Source organism: Salvelinus alpinus, chromosome 10 (assembly GCF_045679555.1).
Source record: "Salvelinus alpinus chromosome 10, SLU_Salpinus.1, whole genome shotgun sequence".
Taxonomy (NCBI): Eukaryota; Metazoa; Chordata; class Actinopteri; order Salmoniformes; family Salmonidae; genus Salvelinus; species Salvelinus alpinus.
In genome coordinates, this window is record NC_092095.1 from 64,708,943 (window position 1) to 64,721,735 (window position 12,793).

The 12,793-nt window shown below is 45.4% G+C and overlaps 1 protein-coding gene across 3 annotated transcripts in view; it reads right to left on the reverse strand.

Moving 5' to 3' along the window:
* Nucleotides 1-12,255, reverse strand: part of LOC139532621 (protein unc-80 homolog) — a 21,664-nt gene extending 9,409 nt beyond the window's left edge. The window contains exons 1-3 of one of the 3 annotated variants that reach the window (XM_071330471.1): nt 11,960-12,255; nt 9,731-9,922; nt 5,343-5,487 (exon numbers count right to left, since the gene is read on the reverse strand). In XM_071330471.1, coding sequence (XP_071186572.1) covers nt 5,343-5,487; nt 9,731-9,922; nt 11,960-12,206 — 584 coding nt within the window. In that variant the 5' untranslated portion in view covers nt 12,207-12,255. The remainder of the gene's footprint in view (nt 1-5,342; nt 5,488-9,730; nt 9,923-11,959) is intronic. The other 2 variants (XM_071330469.1, XM_071330470.1) reach the window with 2 other exon arrangements.
* Nucleotides 12,256-12,793: the final 538 nt, after the last annotated feature.

The following is a 12,793-nucleotide window of genomic DNA, read 5'->3' on the forward strand; positions in this document are numbered from 1 at the left end:
CAAATATAAAAAAATAACAATAGCGAGGCTATATACAGGGGGTACCGGTACAGAGTCAATGTGCGGGGGCACCGGTTAGTCAAGGTAATTGAGGTAATATGTACATGTAGAGTTATTAAAGGGACTATGCATAGATAATAACACAGCCAATCTCTCTGCTAAAACTACTATGACTTGTAGCACTCCTCACTTCCTGTCTGTTCATCTAGCATGCTGTTCTCCAGAAAAGGGTACACAAATAAACAGAAATAAATAGCTTGAAACAACACAAATAGTATGATTGTGATTATGTCTTCTGAAGTGACAGTGTTTTACATGTACTGGACGTGGTGACGTGTGGACAGTCATAGTGTAATCCAGTGTTGAGGAGTGAGGTGACGTGTGGACAGTCATAATGTAATCCAGTGTTGAGGAGTGAGGTGATGTGTTGACAGTCATAGTGTAATCCAGTGTTGAGGAGTGAGGTGATGTGTTGACAGTCATAATGTAATCCAGTGTTGAGGAGTGAGGTGATGTGTTGACAGTCATAGTGTAATCCAGTGTTGAGGAGTGAGATGATGTGTGGACAGTCATAGTGTAATCCAGTGTTGAGGAGTGAGGTGATGTGTGGACAGTCATAGTGTAATCCAGTGTTGAGGAGTGAGGTGATGTGTGGACAGTCATAGTGTAATCCAGTGTTGAGGAGTGAGGTGATGTGTTGACAGGCATAGTGTAATCCAGTGTTGAGGAGTGAGGTGATGTGTTGACAGTCATAGTGTAATCCAGTGTTGAGGAGTGAGGTGATGTGTTGACAGTCATAGTGTAATCCAGTGTTGAGGAGTGAGGTGATGTGTGGACAGTCATAGTGTAATCCAGTGTTGAGGAGTGAGGTGATGTGTTGACAGTCATAGTGTAATCCAGTGTTGAGGAGTGAGGTGATGTGTGGACAGTCATAGTGTAATCCAGTGTTGAGGAGTGAGGTGATGTGTGGACAGTCATAGTGTAATCCAGTGTTGAGGAGTGAGGTGATGTGTGGACAGTCATAGTGTAATCCAGTGTTGAGGAGTGAGGTGATGTGTGGACAGTCATAGTGTAATCCAGTATTGAGGAGTGAGGTGATGTGTTGACAGTCGTAGTGTAATCCAGTATTGAGGAGTGAGGTGATGTGTTGACAGTCGTAGTGTAATCCAGTGTTGAGAACTGAGGTGATGTGTGGACAGTCATAGTGTAATCCAGTGTTGAGGAGTGAGGTGATGTGTGGACAGTCATAGTGTAATCCAGTGTTGAGGAGTGAGGTGATGTGTGGACAGTCATAGTGTAATCCAGTGTTGAGGAGTGAGGTGATGTGTTGACAGGCATAGTGTAATCCAGTGTTGAGGAGTGAGGTGATGTGTTGACAGTCATAGTGTAATCCAGTGTTGAGGAGTGAGGTGATGTGTTGACAGTCATAGTGTAATCCAGTGTTGAGGAGTGAGGTGATGTGTGGACAGTCATAGTGTAATCCAGTGTTGAGGAGTGAGGTGATGTGTGGACAGTCATAGTGTAATCCAGTGTTGAGGAGTGAGGTGATGTGTGGACAGTCATAGTGTAATCCAGTGTTGAGGAGTGAGGTGATGTGTGGACAGTCATAGTGTAATCCAGTGTTGAGGAGTGAGGTGATGTGTGGACAGTCATAGTGTAATCCAGTGTTGAGGAGTGAGGTGATGTGTGGACAGTCATAGTGTAATCCAGTGTTGAGGAGTGAGGTGATGTGTTGACAGTCATAGTGTAATCCAGTGTTGAGGAGTGAGGTGATGTGTGGACAGTCATAGTGTAATCCAGTGTTGAGGAGTGAGGTGATGTGTTGACAGTCATAGTGTAATCCAGTGTTGAGGAGTGAGGTGATGTGTGGACAGTCATAGTGTAATCCAGTGTTGAGGAGTGAGGTGATGTGTGGACAGTCATAGTGTAATCCAGTGTTGAGGAGTGAGGTGATGTGTGGACAGTCATAGTGTAATCCAGTGTTGAGGAGTGAGGTGATGTGTGGACAGTCATAGTGGAATCCAGTGTTGAGGAGTGAGGTGATGTGTGGACAGTGATAGTGTAATCCAGTGTTGAGGAGTGAGGTGATGTGTGGACAGTCATAGTGTAATCCAGTGTTGAGGAGTGAGGTGATGTGTGGACAGTCATAGTGTAATCCAGTGTTGAGGAGTGCGGTTATGTGTGGACAGTCATAGTGTAATCCAGTGTTGAGGAGTGAGGTGATGTGTGGACAGTCATAGTGGAATCCAGTGTTGAGGAGTAAGGTGATGTGTGGACAGTCATAGTGTAATCCAGTGTTGAGGAGTGAGGTGATGTGTTGACAGTCATAATGTAATCCAGTGTTGAGGAGTGAGGTGATGTGTGGACAGTGATAGTGTAATCCAGTGTTGAGGAGTGAGGTGATGTGTGGACAGTCATAGTGTAATCCAGTGTTGAGGAGTGAGGTGATGTGTGGACAGTCATAGTGTAATCCAGTGTTGAGGAGTGCGGTTATGTGTGGACAGTCATAGTGTAATCCAGTGTTGAGGAGTGAGGTGATGTGTGGACAGTCATAGTGGAATCCAGTGTTGAGGAGTAAGGTGATGTGTGGACAGTCATAGTGTAATCCAGTGTTGAGGAGTGAGGTGATGTGTGGACAGTCATAGTGTAATCCAGTGTTGAGGAGTGAGGTGATGTGTGGACAGTCATAGTGTAATCCAGTGTTGAGGAGTAAGGTGATGTGTGGACAGTCATAGTGTAATCCAGTGTTGAGGAGTGAGGTGATGTGTGGACAGTCATAGTGGAATCCAGTGTTGAGGAGTAAGGTGATGTGTGGACAGTCATAGTGTAATCCAGTGTTGAGGAGTGAGGTGATGTGTGGACAGTCATAGTGTAATCCAGTGTTGAGGAGTGAGGTGATGTGTGGACAGTCATAGTGTAATCCAGTGTTGAGGAGTGAGGTGATGTGTTGACAGTCATAATGTAATCCAGTGTTGAGGAGTGAGGTGATGTGTGGACAGTGATAGTGTAATCCAGTGTTGAGGAGTGAGGTGATGTGTGGACAGTCATAGTGTAATCCAGTGTTGAGGAGTGAGGTGATGTGTGGACAGTCATAGTGTAATCCAGTGTTGAGGAGTGCGGTTATGTGTGGACAGTCATAGTGTAATCCAGTGTTGAGGAGTGAGGTGATGTGTGGACAGTCATAGTGGAATCCAGTGTTGAGGAGTAAGGTGATGTGTTGACAGTCATAGTGTAATCCAGTGTTGAGGAGTGAGGTGATGTGTGGACAGTCATAGTGTAATCCAGTGTTGAGGAGTGAGGTGATGTGTTGACAGTCATAATGTAATCCAGTGTTGAGGAGTGAGGTGATGTGTGGACAGTCATAGTGTAATCCAGTGTTGAGGAGTGAGGTGATGTGTGGACAGTCATAGTGTAAACCAGTGTTGAGGAGTGAGGTGATGTGTGGACAGTCATAGTGTAAACCAGTGTTGAGGAGTGAGGTGATGTGTTGACAGTCATAGTGTAATCCAGTGTTGAGGAGTGAGGTGATTTGTGGACAGTCATAGTGTAATCCAGTGTTGAGGAGTGAGGTGATTTGTTGACAGTCATAGTGTAATCCAGTGTTGAGGAGTGAGGTGATGTGTTGACAGTCATAGTGTAATCCAGTGTTGAGGAGTGAGGTGATTTGTGGACAGTCATAGTGTAATCCAGTGTTGAGGAGTGAGGTGATGTGTTGACAGTCATAATGTAATCCAGTGTTGAGGAGTGAGGTGATGTGTTGACAGTCATAGTGCAATCCAGTGTTGAGGAGTGAGGTGATGTGTGGACAGTCATAGTGTAATCCAGTGTTGAGGAGTGAGGTGATGTGTTGACAGGCATAGTGTAATCCAGTGTTGAGGAGTGAGGTGATGTGTGGACAGTCATAGTGGAATCCAGTGTTGAGGAGTGAGGTGATGTGTGGACAGTCATAGTGTAATCAAGTGTTGAGGAGTGAGGTGATGTGTTGACAGTCATAGTGTAATCCAGTGTTGAGGAGTGAGGTGATTTGTGGACAGTCATAGTGTAATCCAGTGTTGAGGAGTGAGGTGATGTGTTGACAGTCATAGTGTAATCCAGTGTTGAGGAGTGAGGTGATGTGTTGACAGTCATAGTGTAATCCAGTGTTGAGGAGTGAGGTGATGTGTGGACAGTCATAGTGGAATCCAGTGTTGAGGAGTAAGGTGATGTGTGGACAGTCATAGTATAATCCAGTGTTGAGGAGTGAGCCGATGTGTTGACGGTCATAGTGTAATCCAGTGTTGAGGAGTGAGTTGATGTGTTGACAGTCATAGTGTAATCCAGTGTTGAGGAGTGAGGTGACGTGTGGACAGTCATAGTGTAATCCAGTATTGAGGAGTAAGGTGATGTGTTGACAGTCATAGTGTAATCCAGTGTTGAGGAGTGAGGTGACGTGTGGACAGTCATAGTGTAATCCAGTGTTGAGGAGTGAGGTGATGTGTTGACAGTCATAGTGTAATCCAGTGTTGAGGAGTGAGGTGATGTGTTGACAGTCATAGTGTAATCCAGTGTTGAGGAGTGAGGTGATGTGTTGACAGTCATAGTGTAATCAAGTGTTGAGGAGTGAGGTGATGTGTGGACAGTCATAGTGTAATCCAGTGTTGAGGAGTGAGGTGATTTGTGGACAGTCATAGTGTAATCCAGTGTTGAGGAGTGAGGTGATGTGTTGACAGTCATAGTGTAATCCAGTGTTGAGGAGTGAGGTGATGTGTTGACAGTCATAGTGTAATCCAGTGTTGAGGAGTGAGGTGATGTGTGGACAGTCATAGTGTAATCCAGTGTTGAGGAGTGAGGTGATGTGTGGACAGTCATAGTGTAATCAAGTGTTGAGGAGTGAGGTGATGTGTTGACAGTCATAGTGTAATCCAGTGTTGAGGAGTGAGGTGATGTGTGGACAGTCATAGTGTAATCAAGTGTTGAGGAGTGAGGTGATGTGTTGACAGTCATAGTGTAATCCAGTGTTGAGGAGTGAGGTGATTTGTGGACAGTCATAGTGTAATCCAGTGTTGAGGAGTGAGGTGATGTGTGGACAGTCATAGTGTAATCCAAGCCAAAAGGGTTGTGTGTGTGTGTGTGTGTAGGGTTGTGTGTGTGTGTGTGTGTGTGTGTGTGTGTGTGTGTGTGTGTGTGTGTGTGTGTGTGTGTGTGTGTGGGGGTGTGGGGGTGTGTGTGGGTGTGTGTGTGTAGGGTTGTGTGTGTGTGTGGGGGTGTGTGTGTGGGGGTGTGTGTGTGTGGGGGTGTGTGTGGGTGTGTGTGTGTGTAGGGGTGTGTGTGTGTGTAGGGTTGTGTGTACGTGTGTGTGTTACCTGTGGCTGGGCAGCATGGTGCTGCGGGTGCTGGGTTCAGGCTGGGCGCTGCCCGTGGCGTGACTAGAGAAGCGTCGCTGGGTGATGAGCCTGGGCAGGAAGACCTCATGTTCACTCACCACACTGGGAATACTGATAGAGTCATCTATAGGAGAGAGAGGAGGGGAGGGAGAGACAGAGGTAGGGGAGGTAGGGACAGAGAGAGAGAGAGAGAGAGAGAGAGAGAGAGATGGAGGAAAGGAGGTAGGGACAGAGAGAGAGAGGGAGGGAGGAAAGGAGGTAGGGACAGAGAGAGAGGAGATAGGAACAGAGAGAGAGGAGATAGGGACAGAGAGAGAGGGAGGAAAGGTGCTAGGGACAGAGAGAGAGGGAGATAGGGACAGATATAGAGGGAGGAAAGGAGGTAGGGACAGAGAGAGGCAGATAGGGACAGATATAGAGGGGGGAAAGGAGGTAGGGACAGAGAGAGAGGGAGGAAGGAGGTAGGGACAGAGAGAGAGGGAGAGGAAAGGAGGTAGAGACAGAGAGAGAGGGAGGAAAGGGGGCGATCAAAAGACCAGTGTAGGGTGGGGGGAGTGGGGGTTGAAAATTACATGCAGGCAAACCCAAACATGCCAAACCAGACACCATTCAGATAGTGAAAGAGGGGGAGAAAGAGAGAAAGAGAGGGAGAGGAAAACAGACAATATGAAAACAGAGATACAATTCATTAAAGGCCCAGTGCACTGAACTAAAATATAAACGCAACATGTAAAGTGTTGGTCCCATGTTTCATGTGCTGAAATAAAAGATCCCAGAAATGTTCCATACGCATAAAAAGCTTATTTCTCTCAAATTTGTTTACATCCCTGTTAGTGAGCATTTCTCCTTTGCCAAGATAATCCATCCACCTGACATGTGTGGCATATCAGGAAGCTGATTAAACAGCATGATCATTACACAGGTGCACCTTGTGCTGGAGACAATAAAAGGCCACTCTAAAATGTGCAGTTTTGTCACAGTTTTTGTCACAGTTTTGTCACTGCAAACTGCAGGAATGTCCACCAGAGCCGTTGCCAGATAATTGAATGTTCATTTCTCTACCATAAGCCGCATCCAACGTCGTTTTAGAGAATTTGGCAGTAACTCTCCGATTGGCTGGTCCTGGCTCCCCAGTGGGTGGGCCTGGGAGGGCCTATGCTCTCCCAGGCCAAACCAGGGCTGCGCCCCTGCCCAGTCATGTGAAATCCATAGATTAGGGCCTAATTCATTTATTTAAATTGACTGATTTCCTTATATGAACTGTAACTCCGTAAAATCTTTGAAATTGTTGTATGTTGCATTTATATTTTTGTCAGTATTTATTTCAACACTGAGGTTGGAATAATCTTGTGAAACTTATGATAATGCCCTTTTAGTGTAAGTGCTGTTTGAAAAGACCACTTGAAATTTCAGCCTGTTTTGGTGGGTTGGAGTTTTGGCCTTCCATGGTGACATCACCATGCGGGAAATTAGTTAATAGACCAATAAAACAGAGAGCTCCAAACCTCTCTGCCAATAACAGCTAATTGTCAGTTGCATTGGACCTTTAAAAAATCTCAAAACATATAACATGTCCAACAACAAGGAAGTCATCATTCTCTTTTGACCGCTGGGATTGACAGGTATAGTACTTTGGTTTGAAACCTGTAAACAATTAAACATCCAATAACAACACTAGCATTTACAATGAACCAATGTATTAGGCATGTGGTATGCTAGTGGATATTGGAATACAGCCTTAGAGAAAATAGATTATTCGTAGTTGGTAGGAGGGGTGTCTGACTCAGTGACAGAGTGATAGTAGTAGTAGGTAGGAGGGGTGTCTGACTCAGTGACAAAGTGATAGTAGTAGTGATAGTAGTAGGAGGGGTGTCTGACTCAGTGACAGAGTGATAGTAGTAGTGATAGTAGTAGGAGGGGTGTCTGACTCAGTGACAGAGTGATAGTAGTAGTGATAGTAGTAGGAGGGGTGTCTGACTCAGTGACAGAGTGATAGTAGTAGTGATAGTAGTAGGGGAGGTGTCTGACTCAGTGACAGAGTGATAGTAGTAGTGATAGTAGTAGGAGGGGTGTCTGACTCAGTGACAGAGTGATAGTAGTAGTGATAGTAGTAGGAGGGGTGTCTGACTCAGTGACAGAGTAATAGTAGTAGTGATAGTAGTAGGAGGGGTGTCTGACTCAGTGACAGAGTGATAGTAGTAGTGATAGTAGTAGGAGAGGTGTCTGACTCAGTGATAGAGTGATAGTAGTAGTGATAGTAGTAGGTGGGGTGTCTGACTCAGTGATAGAGTGATAGTAGTAGTGATAGTAGTAGGAGAGGTGTCTGACTCAGTGACAGAGTGATAGTAGTAGGAGGGGTGTCTGACTCAGTGACAGAGTGATAGTAGTACTGATAGTAGTAGGAGGGGTGTCTGACTCAGTGACAGAGTGATAGTAGTAGTGATAGTAGTAGGAGAGGTGTCTGACTCAGTGATAGAGTGATAGTAGTAGTGATAGTAGTAGGAGGGGTGTCTGACTCAGTGATAGAGTGATAGTTGTAGTGATAGTAGTAGGAGAGGTGTCTGACTCAGTGACAGAGTGATAGTAGTAGGAGGGGTGTCTGACTCAGTGACAGAGTGATAGTAGTACTGATAGTAGTAGGAGGGGTGTCTGACTCAGTGACAGAGTGATAGTAGTAGTGATAGTAGTAGGAGGGGTGTCTGACTCAGTGACAGAGTGATAGTAGTAGTGATAGTAGTAGGAGGGGTGTCTGACTCAGTGACAGAGTGATAGTAGTAGTGATAGTAGTAGGAGGGGTGTCTGACTCAGTGACAGAGTAATAGTAGTAGTGATAGTAGTAGGAGGGGTGTCTGACTCAGTGACAGAGTGATAGTAGTAGTGATAGTAGTAGGAGAGGTGTCTGACTCAGTGATAGAGTGATAGTAGTAGTGATAGTAGTAGGTGGGGTGTCTGACTCAGTGATAGAGTGATAGTAGTAGTGATAGTAGTAGGAGAGGTGTCTGACTCAGTGACAGAGTGATAGTAGTAGGAGGGGTGTCTGACTCAGTGACAGAGTGATAGTAGTACTGATAGTAGTAGGAGGGGTGTCTGACTCAGTGACAGAGTGATAGTAGTAGTGATAGTAGTAGGAGAGGTGTCTGACTCAGTGATAGAGTGATAGTAGTAGTGATAGTAGTAGGAGGGGTGTCTGACTCAGTGATAGAGTGATAGTTGTAGTGATAGTAGTAGGAGAAGTGTCTGACTCAGTGACAGAGTGATAGTAGTAGGAGGGGTGTCTGACTCAGTGACAGAGTGATAGTAGTACTGATAGTAGTAGGAGGGGTGTCTGACTCAGTGACAGAGTGATAGTAGTAGTGATAGTAGTAGGAGGGGTGTCTGACTCAGTGACAGAGTGATAGTAGTAGTGATAGTAGTAGGAGGGGTGTCTGACTCAGTGACAGAGTGATAGTAGTAGTGATAGTAGTAGGGGAGGTGTCTGACTCAGTGACAGAGTGATAGTAGTAGTGATAGTAGTAGGAGGGGTGTCTGACTCAGTGACAGAGTGATAGTAGTAGTGATAGTAGTAGGAGGGGTGTCTGACTCAGTGACAGAGTGATAGTAGTAGTGATAGTAGTAGGAGGGGTGTCTGACTCAGTGACAGAGTGATAGTAGTAGTGATAGTAGTAGGAGGGGTGTCTGACTCAGTGACAGAGTGATAGTAGTAGTGATAGTAGTAGGAGAGGTGTCTGACTCAGTGATAGAGTGATAGTAGTAGTGATAGTAGTAGGAGGGGTGTCTGACTCAGTGATAGAGTGATAGTAGTAGTGATAGTAGTAGTAGAGGTGTCTGACTCAGTGACATAGTGATAGTAGTAGTGATAGTAGTAGGAGAGGTGTCTGACTCAGTGATAGAGTGATAGTAGTAGTGATAGTAGTAGGAGGGGTGTCTGACTCAGTGATAGAGTGATAGTAGTAGTGATAGTAGTAGGAGAGGTGTCTGACTCAGTGACAGAGTGATAGTAGTAGGAGGGGTGTCTGACTCAGTGACAGAGTGATAGTAGTAGTGATAGTAGTAGGAGGGGTGTCTGACTCAGTGACAGAGTGATAGTGGTAGTGATAGTAGTAGTAGGTAGGAGGGGTGTCTGACTCAGTGACAGAGTGATAGTGGTAGTGATAGTAGTAGTAGGTAGGAGGGGTGTCTGACTCAGTGACAGAGTGATAGTAGTAGCAGGTAGGAGGGGTGTCTGACTCAGTGACAGAGTGATAGTAGTAGCAGGTAGGAGAGGTGTCTGACTCAGTGACAGAGTGATAGTAGTAGTAGGTAGGAGGAGTGTCTGACTCAGTGACAGAGTGATAGTGGTAGTGATAGTAGTAGGAGTGGTGTCTGACTCTCTTCCTGCTCCTGTTCGTCATCCTCGTCGGTGCGGCTCAGCGTGTCCTGAGAGGGCTGGCGTGACGGCTGGCTCTCCTGCTCCCACACCGTGCCCGTGCCCGTGTTGGACCGGGACATGGTGGCCAGCGACAGGCGGTAGGCAGAGGTGGACGTGCCCACTGTACTGATGGACGTCTTGCCCTGGTACGCTGTGGGCAGGAGGGGGCATGAACAGACACATCTCTTATCATAACCTGTCATTTAATAACGAAAGGTTAACATGGCATTCGGGTAGTATGCTAATGGGTCGTCCACTAATGGGTAGTGCTCTAATGGGTAGTGCGCCAATGGGTAATGTGCTAATGAGTAGTGTACTAATGGGTTGTCCACTAATGAGTAGTGTACTAATGGGTTGTCCACTAATGGGTAGTGGACTAATCAGTAGTGTGCTAATGGGTAGTCCACTAATGGGTAGTGGACTAATGGGTAGTGCACTAATGGGTAGTGGACTAACATGCAGCGTACTAACGTGCAGCGTACTGACGGGTAGTGCAGTAACGGGTGGTGAACTTACTGGTAGTGTACTAATGGGTAGTGCGCTAATGGGTAGTGCACTAATGGGTAGTGTACTAACGGGTAGTACACTAACGGGTAGTAGACTAATGGGTTGTGGACTAATGGGTAGTGTACTAATGGGTAGTGTACTAATGGGTAGTGTACTAATGGGTAGTCCACTAATGGGTAGTGTACTAATGGGTAGTCCACTAATGGGTAGTGTACTAATGGGTAGTCCACTAATGGGTAGTGTACTAATGGGTAGTCCACTAATGGGTAGTACACTAATGGGTGTAGTCCACTAACGGGTAGTGTACTAATGGGTAGTGTACTAATGGGTAATGTACTAATGGGTAGTGTACTAATGGGTAGTGTACTAATGGGTAGTCCACTAATGGGTAGTCCACTAATGGGTAGTGTACTAATGGGTAGTGTACTAATGTGTAGTGTACTAATGGGTAGTCCACTAATGGGTAGTGTACTAATGGGTAGTGTCTTATGGGTAGTCCACTAATGGGTAGTCCACTAATGAGTAGTGTACTAATGGGTGTAGTCCACTAACGGGTAGTCCACTAATGGGTAGTGTACTAATTGGTAGTCCACTAATGGGTTGTGGACTAATGGGTAGTGTCCTAATGGGTAGTACACTAATGGGTAGTGTACTAATGGGTAGTCCACTAATGTGTAGTCCACTAATGGGTAGTCCACTAATGTGTAGTCCACTAACGGGTAGTCCACTAATGGGTAGTCCACTAACGGGTAGTTTACTAATGGGTAGTGCACTAATGGGTAGTGTACTAATGTGTAGTCCACTAACGGGTAGTTTACTAATGGGTAGTGTACTAATGGGTAGTGTACTAATGGGTGTAGTCCACTAATGGGTAGTCCACTAACGGGTAGTTTACTAATGGGTAGTGTACTAATGTGTAGTCCACTAACGGGTAGTTTACAAATGGGTAGTGTACTAATGGGTAGTTTACTAAAGAGTGTAGTCCACTAATGGGTAGTCCACTAATGGGTAGTCCACTAATGGGTAGTCCACTAATGGGTAGTCCACTAATGTGTAGGCCACTAATGTGTAGTCCACTAACGGGTAGTTTACTAATGTGTAGTCCACTAACGGGTAGTTTACTAATGGGTAGTGTACTAATGGGTAGTGTACTAATGGGTAGTCCACTAACGGGTAGTTTACTAATGGGTAGTGTACTAATGGGTAGTCCACTAATGTGTAGTCCACTAACGGGTAGTGTACTAATGGGTAGTGTACTAATGGGTAGTGTACTAATGGGTAGTCCACTAATGGGTAGTCCACTAACGGGTAGTCCACTAATGTGTAGTCCACTAACGGGTAGTTTACTAATGTGTAGTCCACTAACGGGTAGTCCACTAATGGGTAGTCCACTAATGGGTAGTTTACTAATGTGTAGTCCACTAACGGGTAGTCCACTAATGGGTAGTCCACTAATGGGTAGTGTACTAATGTGTAGTCCACTAACGGGTAGTCCACTAATGTGTAGTCCACTAATGGGTAGTGTACTAATGTGTAGTGTACTAATGTGTAGTCCACTAACGGGTAGTCCACTAATGTGTAGTGTACTTATGGGTAGTGTACTAATGGGTAGTGCACTATAAAGTAGTATACTAACGGCTACTGTACTAATAACTAGTATACTAATCAGTGGGTCACCAACCAGAGCCACTGTGCACGGCCTCCTTGAGGATCTTCAGCTCGTTGTTGAACTCTGCGAACAGGGAGCTCTTGCAGAGGGGGCGGGGGATGAAACGGCGCTCCAGCTGGTCAGCGATGTGGTGGCGGGCCGTGATCTCCTCCTGGGAGTCAGCTGGCTGGGTCAGGAGCTGGGAGGGGTGAAAGAGGAAGGAGATGAAGGGAACGGGAGAAGAGAGCACGAAAAGAGAGAGACAAGGCAAGAAGGGCATTCTATGCCATCAAAAGGAACATACAATTCAACATACCAATTAGGATCTGGCTAAAAATACTTGAATCAGTTATAGAACCCATTGCCCTTCATGGTTGTGAGGTCTGGTGTCCGCTCACCAACCAAGAATTCACAAAATGGGTCAAACACCAAATTGAGACTCTGCATGCAGAATTCTGCAAAAATATCCTCTGTGTACAACGTAGAAAACCAAATAATGTATGCAGAGCAGAATTAGGCTAATTATCAAAATCCAGAAAAGAGCCGTTAAATTCTACAACCACCTAAAAGGAAGCGATTCCCATCCCAAACCTTCCATAACAAAGCCATCACCTACAGAAAGATGAACCTGGAGAAGAGTCAGTATACAGTATAATACTATACAGAATGGAGGGTAAAGTATAATACTATACAGAATGGAGGGTACAGTATAATACTACACAGAATGGAGGGTACAGTATAATACTACACAGAATGGAGGATACAGTATAATACTATACAGAATGGAGGGTACAGTATAATACTATACAGAATGGAGGGTACAGTATAATACTATACAGAATGGAGGGTACAGTATAATACTACACA